Below are 21148 nucleotides of genomic sequence, written 5' to 3' on the forward strand. Positions count from 1 at the left end.
ATTTGATTTTCTTAAAAGTTTATTGACTTGATAAGCCCAGCAAACTAAGGTATGTATCTGTAGAACTACAGACAGAGGTGGTTGGACAATCTTTAATGTTTCTTTCAGGATGCCGATGTTTCTTGCATCCTGGAGGTGTTGCTTATAAACATGGAGTTCTGTTCTGAACTTACACATTACTACCTTCCCAACTGACCACTACAGTAATAGTCTCACTGTGTTTTCAAATATAGACAGTTATGGTAGTAGCATTCTGCTGTCTGAAACATAGAGCTTTCTGGTTACAACTGAACTGAGACCAAAAATTCATTTTCCATTGGTTTCTGCAAAGACCATCATAGAATTACTTACCTCAGAAGTTTGTCCTAAGATGGATTTGAAACAGTGACCTGAAGTTCAGTGTTTTTGAGATGCCTAGGGCCACATCACTGAGCTACTAGCTTCCATAAAACAAAATTATACTGACTCTTTGGTAACCTGGATAGATATTTCAAGTTTTGACCTTTATTCCTTTCTTTTTCCTCCTTCACTGAGAGGCAATTCCATCTTACCTGGATATTTTCTGAGCAGGAGCAAACACCAAAATTAGTGATAGGTTCTCCGCTGCTGTTCCATTTTCCTAGACTGTCTTTCTTTAAACACCTTCTGCAAGTAAAAATGATATTGAAATGAGGTGTGTGTGCATTCTCACGTTTATGTATGAGCACATACGTAAGTATTTGGTATTAAATTCAGGTGTATAGTCCTAGGTTCAAATTACTGACTTTTAAAATATATGTATATATGTATATATTTTTTGTCTTTTCTAGGGCCACACCCACAGCATATGGAGGTTCTCAAGCTAGGGGTCGAATCGGAGCTGTAGCCGCTGGCCTACACCAGAGCCACAGCAACGTGGGATCCGAGCCACGCCTGTGACATACACCACAGCTCACGGCAACTCAGGATCCTTAATCCACTGAGTAAGGCCAAGGATCGAACCCACAACCTCATGGTTCCTAGTCAGATTCGTTAACCACTGAGCCACGAGAACTCCCAAATTACTGACTTTTCATAACTTGAATATTCATTGCACTACCATTTCCAAGTGATCTGACATTTTATAGGAATTGAGAGAGAACAAGTAATGATTAAAGTGTTGAGACCAAAGCTCATTGAATTGTCTTAATGTGGCAGGATGGAACTTTTGGACCCTTTTATTTCCTTTGCTTTTTTCATCCTCTCCTCTAATGGAAAGTGGATACTTTACAAAAATAATTGTCAGGTTTCTATGTGTCATGTATTATCTTGCAAGTTTGAATAAGCCACACCATGCAGAACAAAAACATGGGGATTGGAGTCAGAAGATGGGGGTCTTGGACTTAGAAACACAACTTTCTAGATATCTTTGGGCAGGTGTCTCAGTCCATGTGATCCTCAGTTTCCTCCTCTTAAAAATGGGATTAATAATGCTCAGGGTGGTTGTGACTGTTTAATGAAAATATGTAGGAAAAAAAACTGTACAGGTTTTAAAGCACCTGTTTATTATTACAGTATAGCAAAGTGAGTGGAATGAACTAAAGAAGATCAAATCTGTTAAAGACAGATTTCAATCAGGTGCTGACCTCCCCCATCCAAATAACATTACTCACTTGTCCACACGCCCACACATACATGCACACATTTGCATGCGCATGCATACACATGCATACGCATACACATGCATACGCATACACATGCACACACACTGGAGTGTTGAAGAAAAGAAATAAACAAGAACCACTTACGGATCACTAGTGTTCAAACATATGTTGTCCATGCCAGGGAAGCTCCACATTGCTGAGACCAGATTTTTTGTGCTTGGGTGATAATTCCTGTAATATTAAAAGATAGAAACAAATTCATGATTCCACCACTAGTCTTCCATATTAAATTCATGCTCATGAATAATTTGAAGAGATGAAATATGCTGTATGTAGGACAGTTTTCTTAAAAATCTAAAGAAAGACTTAGGTCTCAGAAAAAAAGGATCATGCACAAAAATAAGCATATGTCTCTATTTGGCTGCCTTATTATTTTCTTAACTGTCAAATGCATTTAGTGATCATCTACTTTATTAATTAATTAATTAATTTATTTATTTATTTTTAAGGGCCATACTCATGGCATATGGAAGTTCCCAGGCTAGAGGTTGAATCAGAGCTACAGCTGCCAGCCTGCGCCACAGCCACAGCTATGTGGGACCCAAGCAGCATCTGTGACCTCCACCATAGCTCATGGCAATACCCGATCTTTAACCCACTGAGCAAGGCCAGGGACAGAACCAGCAATCTAATGGATCCTAGTCAGGTGCATTATTGCTGAGCCATGGCAGGAACTTGAGCAATCACCTACTTTATATATAACATTATATTATACAGAATTCTGACACTGCTATTCAATATTCAATAAAAATTTATTTGCTATATATTACAACAAATTGGGGACTCATACCTAACCTGGCTTTCCTGATTAAAGCCTCATCATTAAAAATAAAGATCTGCAATAACTTTATTTTAGACAAAACACGAAAACTCATAAAAGTTATGTGTTGGTGAGAGAAGTGTCAAGGTGCAATAAATCAAACTGTCTGTTCTTTTGGCAGGATCAGGGACTGAGGCTCCTTTAGCATTTCATGGCATTCATTCAGGCACAACTCACTTCTGGAGGCATGCGGAAATGTTTTAGTTAAAGGAGAGAAACTTACGCATAGAAGGCTGTCTGTTCAGAGGTACCATAAAGAGATGGGGAGATCTGGATCTCTGGATAGTTGTTGCTGGAATTCCTCAGGGTGCCAAGGCCCATGGCAGTAGTTACAAAGACGATGGGGAGAATAACCTGAGCTATGAAACCTTTCCAGTTCCTGCGGGTATGGTGGAACCTCTTAATGAGTATAGCCATTATCTTCTTCAGTAACAGACCAAAACCATCCAGTCTCTCTCCTCTGGTCAGGATTTTGTCTGATTAAAAAAAGGAGAGATTTAATATGGTTCTGGGAAATCCTGATAAATTAAGTAATAAAGCAACTTCAAAAACTACGGATGAATGGCAAAATGTGGCATGTAGGAAAAGACTGTATTTTAAAGATTCTGATTTGAGGTTCAGCTCTTCATTGATCAGCTTTGGGACTGAGCCTCTCCATCTCATATCATATAGCTTATGTAAAAGTGCCTTGAAAATTATAAATTACTATACACAAAATATTCCTCATCATATGCATAGTAATTTTACATGTCAAGTGAGCTATCTAGAATTTTATAAATGAATAGTGTCCCCAGTCTCTAGTCTCAATGCAGATTCATTATGTATTACTAGCTACTAACACTCAAGAAATAGTTTCTATCAAGAGATTGAATTCAGGAGTTTCCACTGTGGTGCAATGGGTTAAGAATCTGACTACAGGGCTCCGGTTGCTGTGAGGTGTGGGTTTGATCTCCAGTCAGGCACAGTGGGTTAAAGGATCTGGTGTTGCCACAGCTGTGGCACAGGTTGCAGCTGTGGCATGGATTCAATCCCTGGCCCAGGAACTTCCATATGCAGGGGGTGTGACCATTAAAAAATAAGAGAGATAAATTGAATTCAAATAAAATAAATAGGAACCAAAACAGCAGTCTAGTCTAACTCATTCCTATTGTGACTAACTTAATGATTGTAAGTCTAATTGGCTCTCATTCTAATGTGAGGTCCAATGAAGTCACCCTAAATGTAGGAAAAGGAAAATGCTCTTTTCCAAAGTATAATTCTAGTTCAAATACTTACTCATTACATTTCTTTTAGAAATTTGGACTGGTTACATGTCTTAAAATTCCATTTTTACCACTTCAGTCACAAAAGAGAACTCACTGGAAAAAATGACTACTCCTCCCCCCAACCCTCCCAATCCCAACCCGTTCCCCATCCCTGCCATGAAAATGCTCTTCAGATGCTGAGAAAAACCCCATGGCTTCTGAGTGTGGGCAGAAGCTGGGCAGGCCATAAACTGTTGCTTACTCTACAGTTCAAGTACAACTGAAAATTTTAGCAGTCCCCTCTAAAAATATTTTCAAATATAACATTCCCTCCAAAGGCCTGCCACCAAGCACTCCTTTACATGTGATAAGATGACAGTATTTGTCAACCCTGTGGATATTTTTACTTATTCATCACAAATTATGCAGCATAAAAATCATGATCTTCATTTAGCTGATAAGGAAAAATACAAAGCTGCTTAATTTAAAATGAATTCCAATTAAACAGAGTGAACAAGATTAAATGCAAACTCATATCTCTGCAAAGGGGAACTGTATATAAGGAGCTGAATATGTTAAGTCAATTAGTATGCTTTTCGGTTTCTTGAGAAATTACATGTGGATGACTTACAGGTGTATCAAATGAAGCAAATGTGCTTTCTAAAAGATAATGTCAATGAGGGGAATATTCTGACTGATGAATAGTTTCAAATTATGAGACACATGCAGAGGCAAATATGTAACATTTGCTTCCTGAAGCAGATGTCCACTCTCCACTCAAAGTCCTCAGTCTCACAGACTCGACAATTATTTTCCCAAAAGATGATACCTGAGGAATCTAGCAGAGGACAAATGAGGCTCCCAAGTTCCAGAATTACACAGTCATCAGAGATGATCTTTTCTGAGTTTTAGAGCCAGGCACATGTTTAACTAAAAGCTATGTCCCTAGAAATTTTTCCCAATTTAAGCAAACTGTTGAAATGACTAGTCCATAATTTATACGTGATTTTACTATAAGCTTCCTTAAGTAAAGAGTGTTTCCAAAGGCATAAAGTAACTGTCTGAAAGAGAATAGAGAGTATAAAAGCTCTTTTCAAAAGAGCTCAATTCCTCAAGGTCGTGTCAAGAAACATGATTTTCCAAACATATTTTTGTGAAGAATTAGAGGGGAAAACCTGTAGTTACAGGTTCTTAACCATCATGTCCAACTTCATCAGTTCAGAGAATCTCCCCTAAAAGCATTTTCTTAGCATCTGAATCATTCAGAGATGGGAGAAGGTTAGACATGTTTTCTAGTAAAGTCCCATGAAGAGTGATGACTCTTCAAAAAAAAAAACCAAAAAACAAAAACAACGCTTTTTAAAATGACTGTTACCTCCACTTGACCATGTCTAATAGCAGTGAGTGAGCTACCTTTTATAAGCTGATGAACACAACTCCGAAGTTGTGGTAACATCCTGAAAATGACTTGCGGTGGGTGGAAGGAAGACTCACCATCACCCTAATAAGGAAGTTCTTTCACGTTCTTCAAAATATTTTTGAAACATAGAATTCAATTTGGCTTAATAAATACTTTGTCTAGAAAAAAGAAAGCTTGCATTTCTTTAGTCTTTTTAAATCTAGAAGGAATTTAGAGTTGAAATTTTAAACAATCAAAATCTGTCCTATGATTTTTTGCATTTATGTCATTTATTGGAATTAAGCAAAAAAAATGTGCACGTTAGATTTATACCGTCTCTGTCTGTGAAATTGCTGCTGCTCAGAGATAAATCGTCAGGAGTGGAGATGCCATTGGTACTGGAATTTCCAATTTTCTTTTGTGTTAAATGCTCAAGACTCATATTTTTTTGTGACTCTTTTGTCAAGTTCAGAAAGACCTAGAAAGAGAAGCCAGAACACTCCATTAACATAAAACTCGCATATATTTTCTAGTTTCTAAGTTCAGTTTTCTTTTCTTTTCTTTCTTTTTTTTTTGTAAGGGCTGCACTTGCAGCATATGGAGATTCCCAGGCGAGGGGTCCAGTTGGAGCTGTAGCTGCCGACCTTCGCCACAGTCACAGCAACGCTGGATTGGAGACATGTCTGCAACCTACATCATAGCTCACGGCAATGCGGGTTCCTCAACCCAATGAGCAAGGCCAGGGATCAAACCCGCGTCCTCATGGATGCTAGTCGGGTTCGTTAATCACTGAGCCACCACGGGAACTCCTATGTTCAGTTTTGATTTCAAATTTTTATCCCATTTATTCAGACAAATAAGTATGACTTTAAGGGATATTTTTGAGAGTGACTTTACATGAACATATTTGTATGTAAAAGACACATGTAAGTGGAGCAATATGATTGTTCTCAGAAGTCAGTCTTACATAAGAATAATATTGAGATAATTTTAAGATTTTCTGATTTAGTGAAATGGGTCTTTTTAATTAACTTTTTTTGTAATCAAAAGCATCTTTACTTTTGGTTCCCTTTAATTCTTGAAATGTTTGTTTTAAAATAATTATTTTTTTTAAAAGAACTGTTCATATTTATTCTAGGGCAACACCACATTGCATCAACTTTAAGAGAAAAGGAAATGTCCAGGTGTACCTCTTCCACTGTGGTATCCGAAATGCCGTAGCACCCGATGTTGAGGTCACCCATGCCACTGTCCAGCGCTCTCAGGAGTGAAAGATAGGCCCCCGACACTTTGGTGCTAAATGGAGGAAGCACATAGACAAGCTCCCCCCCGATGTCCTCCTTGAGGTAGGCTTCAGGGAGGTGTGACTGGATCATTGCTGTCACGGCTGTCGTGTCGCATGCTGTACTTGCACTTAGATTTGGACTCTAGAGACAAAAATAAAAGTTAAACACTTCTTGTCTTTACACCACAGTGCCCAAGGGCCCCAGTCAGAAGGTAGTGAGTTCCTTTGGCCACTCCAGATGTAGGTCAGGTCACACCTCACTCTTCTTATGGCTCCTTATCCCACTTGGGGTCCCTATGGTTGCCTAAAAGTCACTATTCCACTGGCTCCCCTCTCCCGCAACCCTGTCACCTCTCCAATGCATTGCCTACCATCCTCCATCCCACCATTCCGTGCTCCACCCCAGCAGCAGCAGTCTCTGTTGCTAGATTGCTTCAGGCTCGGGTGCACCCTTCCTCAGGGCCTTTGCCCCGCATGGCTCATTCTCTGTCTGGACAACTCTTGGCTCAACTGCCACCTGCTCAGAGACCCTTTCACTTACTACTCTACTTAAAATGGCACCACCCGGCATTCCCTATTCCCCTTTCTCTGTTTTATTTCTACCCATAGCATTTATCACTGTGGATATTCTAAATAATATAGCTAACAATTTTGCCATCTGAACTCCCCACACTCCAGCAGAATATAAACTCCAAAGGGCAGATATCTTAGTATCATCAGTTCACTGCTGTATCCCCAGTGGCTAGGATAGTGTCTTGGGCACATATTAAGACATAATATGCACCTAATATATACATTTTGAACGAATCAATGAATATAACAATGAACTACTTTTTGTATTTTGGAAGCCACATCAGGATGATCAAATATAAAATAAATGATAGTAGTCAAAACCTTTCTAATAGCATATACATCTTGCACAGTATTGATATATATGTTATTTTAGGTGGTACAGGGAGGCTTAATAGCATTTTTGTTCTACAAAGAAGTGAAAGCATCACTGCCCCATCTGAATTAGTCTCCACAGTGTCACTCGAGGAGTACTGATCAGAAGACGAATACATGACTGCATATTCTCCTCACCTACTTTTAATATAGTGGAAAATCTAATGTACACTGAAATGCTAGGGAAACTAACAGGCTGATCTTCAATCAGTAACGTGATAGATCATTTTTATCTAGCACATTGGCTCTCCACATGCAATCCCAAACCAGTAGCATCAGCATCACTTGGGATCCTGGTAGAAATGTGGAAAATTCTGGAGCCCCATACCAGATCTCCCAGCTTAGAGACTCTTGGGGAGGAGCCCGAAATTGTGATTTAACCAAGACTTTCAAGTGTTCTGATATTCAGGTAAATTTGAGAAACACAAATCTAACACATTAATAATGAATTTTAGCAATGAATAAAGTTGGATAGATTCTGGTTCTATTTCATATAAATATGAATTTATGACCCCATAATGAGGTATGTTTTCTCTCCCACGAACCTTTTTCTTGGTGAGTGTGAGGTGATACCCATCCCCAAATGCTTCCTTGAGGTAAAAAGGTGACCCGCAGCAGCGCAGCCCACCCTGCTCCAGGAAGGCAATGCGGTCACTTAGCACTTCAGCCTCGTCCAAGTGGTGCGTTGACAGAATGATTGTTCTGGCTTGAAAATACAGAGGAGAACAAACAAGAATGAAAAATGAAGAGACCATTCCCAAGATATACTGAGTTAGCACAAGTAAATCCTGTGATTTATGAGGAGGAGAGTCACGTTTTATGAGCTAACTGAAAAACTGATCAGAAAGAACTTCCAAAATGATCAAAGAAAAATTCAGAAGGGGTGTTCTTTGATATTTGGGGTGTTTTTCTTAGAAGTTGGCAGCAAATGCACACTTTTATGCCGTAGGGCTAAATGTCCATACTCTACAGTGCGGGCAACCCCTCCCAATCCCTTAGTCTATTTCTTGGTTTCACTTCCATTCTGTCTGTTGGTCTGTCTGTCTGTCTCTCCTCCCTCCCCCTTTCTTCACTATGAAAAAGCATTGATTTTAAAGACTTTCTGAATATTCCTCTCTGATTAATCCATTCCACTTTGATTGCTCTTTTGCTTCACATCCTGTTTGTTAGCACGCACTTAGTCTGTTTTCAGTTTATTTTCATTTGTGTATGTTTGGTATCTCTAATTAGGTTCTCAGCTCCTCTGGGTAGCATTTGGAACTTCTATCAGACTTGCATGCTCTCAAAAAGGTCAGTTAAGTGCTCAGTTCACACTGGGCATTACACAGATATTAACTAATTGATCCAGAAATTTAGCTGGGAGAAGAGAAGACTTGGGAAAAGGAAGGGCCCGTCTGAGATGTTTAATGGAGATTATAAACAGAAAAGGTTTCAGCTTGTTTGTGTGCATACCGGAGGGCCAAATTATGACTGCTGGTTGGAGAAGCTATAAGAAGGTACTCATACCAGTTTTGTTTTTGGATATAACATCCCATATACTTCGGCGAGAGCATGGGTCAACTCCTGTGGATGGTTCATCCAAAATCACCACCCTTGATCCTCCGATAAGAGCTATGGATATGGATAACTTCCTCTTCATTCCTCCTGACAATGTTCCAACTCTCTTATGACGATGACTGTATAGTCCAGTATCTTTTAACGTCCTTAAAAATAATGTTGATTATTTTTTACAGATGAATATTTAGTTATTGGAAAAATACAATAAACATCTTAAATGATAGGTATTCACTAAGCAATTATTATGTGCTCAGCAAGGTACAAAAAACTAGGATTCATGATACAGTTTTCTGTTATTTATCACATAGTTGGAGGCACAAAATCGATACTCAGAAAACAACAAAATGAATAAATGGCTCATTATTTTATTCATTCATTTGACAAATATTTACAGAGTGCCTGCCTGTTTTCTGCCAGACTGTTTTAGGTGCTGGAGAAAAAAGCATCAAGCAGATAATATTCCTATCCATAAGGAGATTATGTTCTAGTTTGTGTGTGTATCGAAAATAATGGAGGGGAAATTCAATTGATAAACATATTCCCTAGTAAGTTTATAATATGGTGTTGGGGATAAGTGTTGGAAAAAAACAAATAATGCAGGTACATGAGATGAGCACCTGGGGGGTATGCTATTTTAGGATCTGTTTCACATACGGTAGTCCTCACAGAAAAGGCAACATTTGAGCAGACACCAGCATGGTGGAGGAGTAAGTCAAAGGGCCGTCTGGGGAAGGCTGCTGTAGGTAAAGAGAACACGGAATGCCCTGAGGCTGGAACAGGCCAGCAAAACCAAGTGTGCACCTGGGCAAGCGCGCCTAGAGCAGAGTACATAGAGGGAAAGTAGAAGGAAATAAAAGTGATATTGGGGGCAGATTGGAAAGTGCCGCGTAGGCCTTGATAAGGACATTCCTGAGTTTCACACTGAGTGTGGTGAGAAGCCATTAGAAGGTTTTGACAGAGGAGTAACATGGTCTCGTCGGTGGTTTAAAAAGGTCACCTTGGATACTCTTTGAAGAATAGATTGTATAGGGGAAGAGATTGTATAGGGGAATACAGAAGTCGGAAGTCCAGTTAAGACCAGTACAGTAGCCACCGAGATTAGAAACAAAGGACTGGGGGCAATATGGCAGCCAGAGATGAAGAGATTTAAATAATTTAAGTATAATAATAGGTTGTGAGGATAATGCTCTTAAATGTATACAATGTTAGAAAAACAAAAAAACAAAAAACAATTGTTTTGTGAGAAAATTTTTCCTACTGTTATTGTTACTATAGCCCAGCCTCTTTTTGAGGGGGGTTACCAATGCATGTTCTCATTCTCATCGTAACTGACCTTTTTACTTCCTCATGCAGCTGCTTTCTAGTCCAGTGAGGAACTTTGATGGAGCCATACAAGAGAAGGTGTTCCTTGGTAGTGAGGTAGCTGAACAAGACATCATGCTGCATGCAGACCCCCATGCTCTTCCGTACAGTATGTAGGTCTGTTTTGATATCTTTTCCATAAACAAAGATGGTACCTGATGAAGCCCCAAACAGTCCTGTCAACATGGAACTGGAAACAAAGAAACAATAAATTAGGTGTGAACCAAAGCTTTGAGATAGATTTCAGGATTAAATACATCTCAGTGGCTAGCAAAAAATGTTACAGTGTATCTTCCCAGGCCAGGTCAAGCTATGAAGTAAAATGGTATTAATTGGGAATACAAGTTAAAATTAATTTAGAGTGTTATAGAAACACTACATGATGATGATGGTGATAATGGTGATGGTGGTGGTAATAGTGATAGAAATGGTTGTGCTCTTTAACCGCAAGTGTAATTTCTCCTTGAGCAAATGCCGACACTTCCCTGGTATCAGTTAGTACCTGTAGGCCACTGAGTCTCAAATTTATATCTCAGCTAAGATCTTTTCACTCAGTTCCAAGCTTGCTCTATATATCCAACTAACAATGTCACTTCTCCATGGAATCTCTTACAGGATACTCAAACTCAACATGTTTAAATCTTAACTCATGGACTTTGCCCTCAAACCCATACCCTCACTGATGTTATTCTTTCAGTGTGTGATACCTCTCCCTACTGTTGCATAAATTTTTTCATGTTCCTATCTTAGTCTCCTAACTCCATTATCTCTCCATTTTCCAGCCACCACCATAGGGTGAGCCACATCACCATTTGTCTACCAACTGATATAGGCTCCTAATTCTGTTTCCCACATGAACTCTGATTATCTTCAGACTCTTCACTCTACACTGCAACTAGGATATTCTCACTTACAAAACTCATCAACTTTCAGATGGCTAGTAAACTGGGCCGTTTTTTAATACTCATCTTCTCCACTAAAACATAAGCTCCATGAGATTAGGGAAAGCACTTGTTTTCTCACACTTTCAGTACCAAACTAGTGCTTTACATGTAATAGACTTTAAATGGCTACTGTGAATTAAATAGTGAATCGATACAATGCAAAATTCTTCCCATAAGCACATTAAAATCAATAATACACTTCATTCTTTATATTCAGAAGACTAAAGTGAGGACTTTATCAGCAAAAAGTGTAGCCTCTTCAAAAGTCTTCTTGCTCCCTTTTCTTCATTGACCTCTGATTGACTGAGAGAAATCTTACCTTTTAAGCGTTATGTTCTCACTAGAAAAACAACTCTGATTGAAACAGGTCATATAAATGAGAAGAGCTGCATGTTCACTCATTTCATAACCTTTTCTTGTTACAAAATTTCATTTTATTTACAAAAAAATAACTTGTATATGTTTTGGCAGTCACTGAGCTTACTCATGATGATAGTAAATAGCAGAGCTGGCAATAGACACTCTTTCTCAAATAAGGGCTAGAGGACCAAAAGCATCTCAGAGCTAACTCCAAACTAAGCCTAGTGGAGCGCTGGAGGTGAGTCACAGAAAAAAAATTCAGAAAAATGTTAATTTAAAAACATTTCAATCTTTTCTTCATAAGGATACAGGAAAATGCTAGTTAAACGAAGAGAGAGAAAGAATAGCCCATGTACTACTTATGGCTTCTTTGATCCATATCTGATATCTGGTGCTTCTTTTTCTTTTATTGATTGATTTACAGTATTGTGCCAATTTATACTCTACAGCAAAGTGACCCAATGCTGGTGATCTTTTTCTTTCTTCTTGAATCAAGGCAAGTGTTCCCTGCAACAAAGCAACTGGGGCCAAGTGTGTTTATATCAAGGTTTGTAGACCCAACCTGGTACACGGGCCAGGATATACACGCAAATAAATGAAACAGACTGAGTGTATGAGGCAGTGAAAATTGGTGGGGACCAGAGTCGAACCAGAAAGTAGATGTCTCCTTTGAGTATGGTCACTAATAAGCCCTAAATAATTGTCTCTACTTAAGCCTGTAGATCAAATGTTGCCAGAACTTCCTGTTAACTAAGACCTGCTAGGAATATTTACTTTTTTAGATAATGCCCCTATATTTAAATACTGCACTAAAATTAAAAATTTTAAGATGTACTAGTGGACCAATATTAGGTGGACAAAATAAGCTTATCTGGTGGGTCTGATCTGGCCTTTGAACTCACAGTTTGGGCCCTCTGATTTAGATCCGTTCTACAGTATACAAGCTGGGCTCTCTTAATCCATCTGGGGGATATAACTTTACTTTTTATGAAAGAGGTGAAGAAATAGTAAGTGTTATGCTTCATGATAGTAAGTGTTGAAAAGTAGCATACATGGTGGTAGTTTTCCCGGCTCCATTGGGCCCCAGCAATGAAGTAATATGTCCTTCATAAAAGTTCAGATTGAGGTTATCAACAGCAATTTTTGAGCCATAGATCTTTGTGACTCCATGCAGGGCAACCCCAACTGTGAGATCTTTAGGTTCAGGCTCAATGTTGGAGGGGAACATGCATTCAGGACCTGGAGAGAAATCAAGGAAAGAACTATGAGCTCACAAGGAAGGAAAATGCATCTAGAGTTATATCTTTCCTTAATTAAAAATTGAAGACTATAAAAATACAAGCCTCAAAGTAAAAAGTAATTCCAGAAACAAATGAGCTATTATAGTCTTCAGTATCTCCTCACTTGCTTAAAAAATGAATGAGAGTACGGAACCACACTTGAAGGTTTATATTGTCCTTTCCTGTCAGAAAAGGTAGTCCCAGAATATAGTATCATAATAATGGATTCTCCTTTATTCAACAGATATCAAATATTCAAAAATGCAGTTTTAAGGCTTGGTCCTCCCATTAGACAGGATGATACCTACTTATGGAACAAATGTCTATAGGGTATGATTTTTACAGTGACAAGGCTCACTTAGATCTATGGTTTATAGAATCAAATTCATTAAGACTCCCTACATCTCCTTCAGGCATCACAAAAGGACCACTTTTAGGGGTCACTTCTATTGTCAGCCAGATCCTTAACCCACTTAACTGGGCCAGAGATTAACCTCTGCTGCCACAGAGACAATGCTGCATCCTTAAACCACTGCATCACAGCGGGAATTCCGGGTCATCTTAACTTTAGAAAGATGACACTGCTCACTCAATGTCAGTAAGACATGAGGCTGACATTTTTTGTTCAGTGTTGTTAATAGGTTATGCTAAATTATTCATACTTGCTACTTGTTACTCCTTATGACTAGTGACAGATGGCTGGAGTGAGGGGTGCAAACTGGGGCCAAGGAACAAAATTTTTCTCTGTGTGAATCTAACTGGACCACAAAGGGATCTGCAATCTTGGCCTAATTAGCACCATATGCTAACCAACTGAGCTAATGAGCCCAGAAAAAGCCACAATTTAATCTCCCTAAGAGTCCAAACACATATGTGTAGATATATTCATCCATGACTAAAAGGATGATCATTTTGCCATTTAGAAAAACATAATTAAAATCACTAGTCATGTAAATTTTATATCACTTCTCTCATAATAATGCATGTTGTTGACCTACTTGTCTTACTGGCAGATGGGTTGGTGTTCTGCATCATGATATTCGTAAACACGAGGCCACTGCTTTTCTCATGCTTCACTTCTGCACATCCTAGTCTCTCCTTCCAATAGGAAGGAAGGATTGGAAAATACCATGGAGCAGCCATACCATATGTACCTGTAACAAAAATGTATTAGGAAAAGTAATTATTAACTGATTATTAACAGTTAGCATGAGAGGCTAAGTAACAGGGTACCTACTATATAGTGTTCAGGAAGTGCTTTCATTTTTTTTTTTTTGGATATTATATAAAATTAAAAGGTGATTTCAGTTTCTAAGGTAAAGTAAAAAAAGATAGCCTTTTTTATTCTTTCTTTGTAAAACAACTTCATTGGGTATAATTATGTACTATAAAATGTACTCGTAAACATAGAGTTAGATGATTTTTTCGTAAATATATAAAGTTGTGTAACCATAACCATAATCCAAACATTTCAATAACTCCAAAAAGTTCTTTCCTGCCCTTTACAGATAATTCCTGCTCTCACCTCCAAGTCACAGGCAATCACTGATCTGCTTCTGACTCTAGATATTTCTCTTTTAGAAAAATCATCTATAACTGGAGTAGAATAATAATGAATTTTACTCATTTACAGCCTCAAAAAGTGCAAATATAAATAAGGCTTAATGGAAAAACTGAACATGATGGAGTTTTCACCACTTGAGACGTAGGAGGGAACTCCACTAGTCTTGTTCCATTAGAATTTGATAAATTCTCCTTACAATTAGGAGACTTGATTTTTGCCTTATAATATCTTGTTCTCCTTTTTAGAAGACTGGACTCCAGGCTTCTCAATTTACTCCATCCTTTAAAGGAACATCAGAGAAAAAACTCAACATGCATTATCTCATCCTAAAAAAGTTTGGTTAGTTTTGGGATTTAACTATTTCCTTTTGGAGATGATAAACAGCAAATCAAATATTAGAAAATATAGATATTGGCAGATTTGTAATGATGACAACCATAAGAAGCATGTTATCTGTAGGAAGTGTATTCATACCTGGGAAAACATTCCTGACATACCAAGCAATAAGGAAATAAATGAAAGAGTCAGCTAGGATTAGACAGCACAGCCAGCCAAACGAGGTGGTATCATCCTGAACTGGGGAACTGTACATGTTTTCCCACTGAAGACCTAAGAAGAGAACACATACATTTAGTCTTCTGTGAGATGTACTGCAGGTGTGAAAGATAAATTCCGGGTGTAAAGAAAGTGAACCTACCAATGCCCTGCTCCTCATACCGTGCAATGTATTGACTTGCGTAACTGAAAGCTGTTGGGGACAGCAGACTCTGTAAAGAAAATCAACCACAATGATAGTTCTTATTGATTTCATACATTTCACCTAAACAGATCTTAACGTACTTAACACTTTGGGCACTTATGTAAATTGACACTAATTCTCCAAGCATATTTAAAAATACAGAGGTCCCTTACCACACACTCTACAACTCTGAAAGAAGAGAAGAGGAAATAGCAGAAAACAAAAGCAGGAAAATTATAACTTGGAAAATATCTGTCCAAAATCCAAAATATGTATCTAAACTTATTAAATGGTGCTCAGCAATTTATAAAATCAGTAATTATAGCTTAATGCAATGTTAAGACTAACATATAATGAAATGTTAGGGGGCAAAAGATGTTTTTCTTCATAGATTGACTTCAAGTAATAGAAGCTATTATACATGAAAATATACTAATATGTCAATTGATTAAATACTTATATGCAACAAATTAGAATTTTAAACATTGTTTAAACCCAAGGTGGTCAATGTCAGGCTAAAGTTATTTATCATTTTCTTTTTTTAATTTTAAAAATATTTACTGGCTAGCTATTCCATGTCACATATTGTCCTGGACAATGGCAAAGTGACCAGCTTGTATAGGTTTGTCCAGTTTTGTCACCGAAGTCCTGTGTCCTGGGAATTCGACAGTCCCAGGAAAATCAGGGCAGTTGGTTACCTTAGGCTCTGGGGGTGAACTGTTGAACAAAACTTCCTCCTTCAGGAAGTTGACAGTTGAATAAACCAGAAAATAGAAACAAATACTCAGCAGTTCCATTCCTAGTTATATACCCCAATGATTTGAAGACAGGTCCTCTATCAAATACATGTCCGTATATGTCCATGGTAGCTCTATTCACAATAACTAAGGGGTAGAAGCAGCCCAAATGCTCATCATCAGATGAACAGATACGCAAATTCTGGTCTAAGCATACAGTGGAATATTATTCAGCCATGAAAGGAATGAAGTAACTGATACATGCTATAAACTGGATGAACTCAGAAAATAATCATGCTAAATAAAAGACAAAAAAAAAATGTTCACATAGTGTGTGATGCCATTTTTAGGAAATATTCAGGGTACAGATGGCTACTTCTGAAGCGTGTGTAAGAATCCGAAAGCCGTGATTGTAGGTAGAATACACCCTGCTTCTAAGATGGTTCCTCAGCCACTCCGTTGCAGTGAGAAAGATCTGTCTCAGCCTTCACCCACCCCCTATTTGGAAGTTGGCCTTTCCAAATATTTCTTAGGGAACATATTCCTAGAGGCTCTTGGGATAAAATGATAAAAATAATCAAGATGGCAGGTTCTCTGAGGAAGCCATTCAGCATCCAGTGACTTAGTGCTGGGGCAGGATGCCATGATAAGGACCAGAGAAACTTAGTTCTGGCCCTTACACAGCTTCCCTTGACAGAGTGGCTCCAGAATCAAAGAAGGTTTAAACACCCCCTGCTCCCGGGACAGTGATGGGCACAAGCTTCCATGTGGAGCTTGAATTCTGTATTTATCACTTTCTATTTCCACAAACAGCAAAGTTTTAATATGGCTCTCAGTCAATGAGGAGCTTTACCCCTGCTTCATGAATTTCAAAGTCACTAATCTTAATGCTTTCATTAAAATTTTTAAATTAATTTAGATCTTTGTATTAAAAAAGCAGAGAGGAATTCAAAGTTGATCACATACTCTCAGCACATCTTTATGCCATTATGTTATACTGTATGTCATAAAAACTATGAGAGTTATTCACATATGAGAATAATGTCCGTAATAGAGGCTTTAAGATATTTAAGGAATTGGGCAGAGATAAGTCAATTCTTGACGATCGTCAAAACATGACATATTACATTTTAACAGTTCTTTTTTCAGGAACTCTCTCCTAATAGCATCACATATTATGGTTTTAGAAACTGTGGGGAAAAGTTTTCTTTTCATAGTCTTACACTTGGATGGTAGATAACAGTGTAGGAAGAACCAACTCTTGCATGTTCTGCCATACTATATTTTTAAATTTAGGTAAGTGTGCTTTCAGTTTGAGAGCCTAAACACACATAAAAGATTCATTCTTTTCACACCCTGTGACAGCTGACTCACCATGAATACTTTTATTACATAGTTCAACTCATCCTCAACTGTAACCAGAACAATAAATGGAAAAAAAGCGATGATGTAGATAAGGCTTCCGATCAGAGCTGCAATGTTGGTGCTATTGAAGAAGACACTGATAAGATAGCTCATGGCAATAACTGAGAAGCTGTAGTCCGAAAAATACAGGAACAAGATGAACCCGTTTGTTTTAGGAAGAATATTGCCAAACTTGAGTATAATGATGAGGATGATGATGGTAACCAGTAAGAATCCAACACTCTCTATGAGCCAGGCGAAAAAGTGGCTGCAGGAGTTCACACCCATCATCTTCATGTACTGTAAAACGGAAGAAGTGTTAGTTGCTTCTTAAGCTAATATACTCTCAGATAACAATTATTTCTGTACCATTTCAAAATGTCCATGAGATGCTTCATATACATGAAACTAGGCATTTTAATGACTTACACAAGTCCAGTAATTGTCCCTGCTTGCATGCGAAATTAATATGACCATGTATTCCAGCCTATCTTAGACGGTATGTTCCCAGAGTGCACCAATATTACGAATGGTTTGGATATTGAGTTTTGTTTTCTTTTTTTTGACAATTTCATTTTATAACTGGTATCTAAGTGATGTCTCCAGATTAAACTAGTCTAAAATGGATCATCAAAATTTTTGCTACCCCCTGCAGAATTTTACAACATGAATTTGACATTTATGCAGGCATGAATATTTCAAGATGGTGAAAACCTATGGTTTATTTCAAATTCATTGTAGGGACTGAGATAATAAAACCCCATACTTTTTCTTTTCTTTTTTTTTTTTTTGTTGTTGTTGTTCTTGTTGTTGTTGCTATTTCTTGGGCCGCTCCCTCGGCATATGGAGGTTCCCAGGCTAGGGGTTGAATCAGAGCTGTAGCCACCGGCCTACGCCGGAGCCACAGCAACGCGGGATCCGAGCCGCGTCTGCGACCTACACCACAGCTCACGGCAACGCCGGATCATTAACCCACTGAGCAAGGGCAGGGACCCAACCCGCAACCTCATGGTTCCTAGTCGGATTCGTTAACCACTGCGCCACGACGGGAACTCCCCTTTACTTTTTCTTTACTAAACACTAACAAACAATGAAATCAATATTCATATTTCTGAGAGAAAATAGAATAACCTGATTCCTAAGAATTAAAAACATGCAAACTCTGAAGGGAGACTTTATGCTTTTTGGCACAACTTCCCCATCTCACTGACAGTCTAGGTCAGGTCTGTCATCTTTGTTTTCCATGCCATGAGCTCATGTATCTCAGACAGTCTACACCTCCTTCTCAACTGATATCCCTGGAGGCTAAGGCAATCCACCAAGGTAGAAAAACAGACCAGAATAAAGTGTTTGTGTGTTAACACAAAAGGATTCTGAAAGACCTGAAGTCCTCAGGACCATGGATGACCTGAATTTGCACCTGGTTTATTTTAACAGCTCTTGATTAATGTTGAGCTTATGAGTCTAATATTCCATTAAAAAATGAAATGAAAGAAATGTTTCACTAACAGCTTTATAACTCAATATTGTTTCGCAAAATTAAGGATTTTCAATGCTCTCCCCCTTTAAACCTAACTTGTCCAGGAAAAAAAAAATGAGATGTGCCAAATCTTTTGCTCTATAAGCAAAATAGTGAATTTTACTTTCTGCCTTTGCAACCTACCACATTTTCATAACTTTGCTGCTCTGGTTGTTACCATGGAAACAGATATCTGACTGCCAATAGTCTGAGCTGTGGGCCTCAAGCTAATCACTGCTGAGGAAATCCTGTGACTTTTCCTCTTAACTTTGCCCTCTTCCTCACCCTCTTCTCTCCCTACTGCGTCTTTCCTCCCAGATCCTGCTACCCTTTGCAGTGAAGACAACCCGTGTTTCCACAGGAATACAAAAGTGAGTCAGCATGGAGCAAAGATTCACTACGGAAGGTTTTCTCCCATTGCTATGTATCTACCATTAAAAAGAAAATTACATTTTGGTGTGAAAAAGACCTCACAGATCTTATTTTGGCAATTCTTTCCCTGTACCCCACCCCATCTGAGAAATTACTGCGTCATGTTGGATGAATTTATTTCAGAGATACTCATTAGGTCAAACACAGTCAGGGTATATTAGCTCTTTTTAATCTGCCTTCCCTGTTATTTGTATTTTGATGTTTTTACTGAGTTTAATGTCTATTTGAATACAATTAAATGGGGAGTTAAAGAACCCATATAACTACCTAAAGCTGATATTTAACACCTAAGTGTACTGGCCTATACAAAAGATATTTTTTCCCCCAATAGCAATGTTTGTCAGTAGGAGGCAATGTTAACATATTTTACAAAGTGGATATAAAATATCCAGGACACTATTAAGGACATGAAATAAAGCTGACTTCATGTGTATAAATGTGTTTCCCTCCTTAACAACTGATAGCTTCAGTATAAAACATTTACATATTTAGAAAATTCTCCGTTCATAGCCTTGTTAAAAGACAATTTAGCAAACCCAAAGATGAGGACTGAAGATGTTTATCATTGTAATTTTGAAATTTTCAAGACTCAAGATCAGATTTTTGTTCTTAAGGGTTGGTAAAATTGGTGATTGAGCATTGTTATTTTTTTTTTTTTTTAAATCACAACAGATCAAGGTAGGTGCTTCCAAGAGTGTTTACTACTTAACATTCTAGCATCAAACTTCAGTGTTAAACTTCAGGATTTTATCCCATAAGAGTGGCTGTTACTCATAAAGAGAAAAAGCAATGAGAGCATATAAGTCATCCATAAATTATGTAGTTTCACTGCCAACTTCATGATGATAACCAAGACCAAAATTGCTAATGGGAGGTGGCCCACAGAGAGTGTCTGGCTATGCTTTATTGGATGTCATTAGCTCCTCCTCAGAGTGACAGATTCAGGTGCCAGCATTATAATCAAAGAATCACTTTTCTTAAGCCTCCCAAAACTGCTGGAACAATTTATCAATATCTGATAACCTGTAGTTAGGAAAGCCCCTCTGCACAGTGGTCAAAGTTTGCTCCAGTTCTTGGCAGAGAATAAGGAAAAGAAAGAGACTCTGTAAGATTTAGGATAAATGTGCTGCCACATTCAAGAGAAGCTTATGCACAGGGATTGACATTAATGCTGTTAGGAAAAAAAATCATAAATATGCATATATCTACTTGATAGCAATGTCTTCATTCAATTCAATAAGAATGTCAAACATCAGTTAATAAGAAATAACATTTTCTACCACAATTTCTAAACATTAGATATTTATATTTTTTAGCAAGTATAAAGGATATTGTGACTATCACTTGGAATATTTCTTTTTTTTTGTCTTTTTGCTATTTCTTGGGCCGCTCCCGTGACATACGGAGGTTCCCAAGCTAGAGGTCAAATCGGAGCTGTAGCCGCCAGCCTACGCCAGAGCCACAGCAACGTGGGATCCAAGCCGCGTTTGTGACCTACACCACAGCTCATGGCAACACCAGATTGTTAACCCACTGAACAAGGGCAGGGACCGAACCCCCAACCCCATGGTTCCTAGTCGGATTCGTTAACCACTGCGCCACGACGGGAACTCCACTTGGAATATTTCAAATTCTCACTTGGTAGGATGCATGATGTATATCAAGAAGACATAAAAAATTGTCTAGAGTGGGAGTTCCCATTGTGGTGCAGCAGAAATGAATCTGAATAGGATCCATGAAGATGCAGGTTTGATTGCTGGCCTCGCTCAGTGGGTTAAGGATCTTGCATTGCCATGAGCTGTGGTTTAGGTCGCAGACTTGGCTTGAGATCTGGCTTTGCTGTGGCTGTGGTGTAGGCCAGCAGCTAAAGCTCTG

General features: G+C 38.4%; 1 protein-coding gene across 1 annotated transcript in view; it reads right to left on the reverse strand.

The window, feature by feature from the left end:
- The window catches only part of ABCA12 (ATP binding cassette subfamily A member 12), a 200405-nt gene that overhangs the window by 43209 nt on the left and 136048 nt on the right, over positions 1-21148 (reverse strand). Inside the window, exons 24-36 of the mRNA XM_047773427.1 lie at positions 17293-17622; positions 15140-15209; positions 14917-15051; positions 13886-14032; positions 12651-12837; positions 10266-10484; positions 8882-9078; positions 7921-8081; positions 6336-6572; positions 5479-5623; positions 2726-2978; positions 1767-1853; positions 552-645 (exon numbers count right to left, since the gene is read on the reverse strand). Coding sequence (XP_047629383.1) covers positions 552-645; positions 1767-1853; positions 2726-2978; positions 5479-5623; positions 6336-6572; positions 7921-8081; positions 8882-9078; positions 10266-10484; positions 12651-12837; positions 13886-14032; positions 14917-15051; positions 15140-15209; positions 17293-17622 — 2262 coding nt within the window. The remainder of the gene's footprint in view (positions 1-551; positions 646-1766; positions 1854-2725; positions 2979-5478; positions 5624-6335; positions 6573-7920; positions 8082-8881; positions 9079-10265; positions 10485-12650; positions 12838-13885; positions 14033-14916; positions 15052-15139; positions 15210-17292; positions 17623-21148) is intronic.

Source organism: Phacochoerus africanus, chromosome 3 (genome assembly GCF_016906955.1).
Source record: "Phacochoerus africanus isolate WHEZ1 chromosome 3, ROS_Pafr_v1, whole genome shotgun sequence".
NCBI classification, from domain to species: Eukaryota; Metazoa; Chordata; class Mammalia; order Artiodactyla; family Suidae; genus Phacochoerus; species Phacochoerus africanus.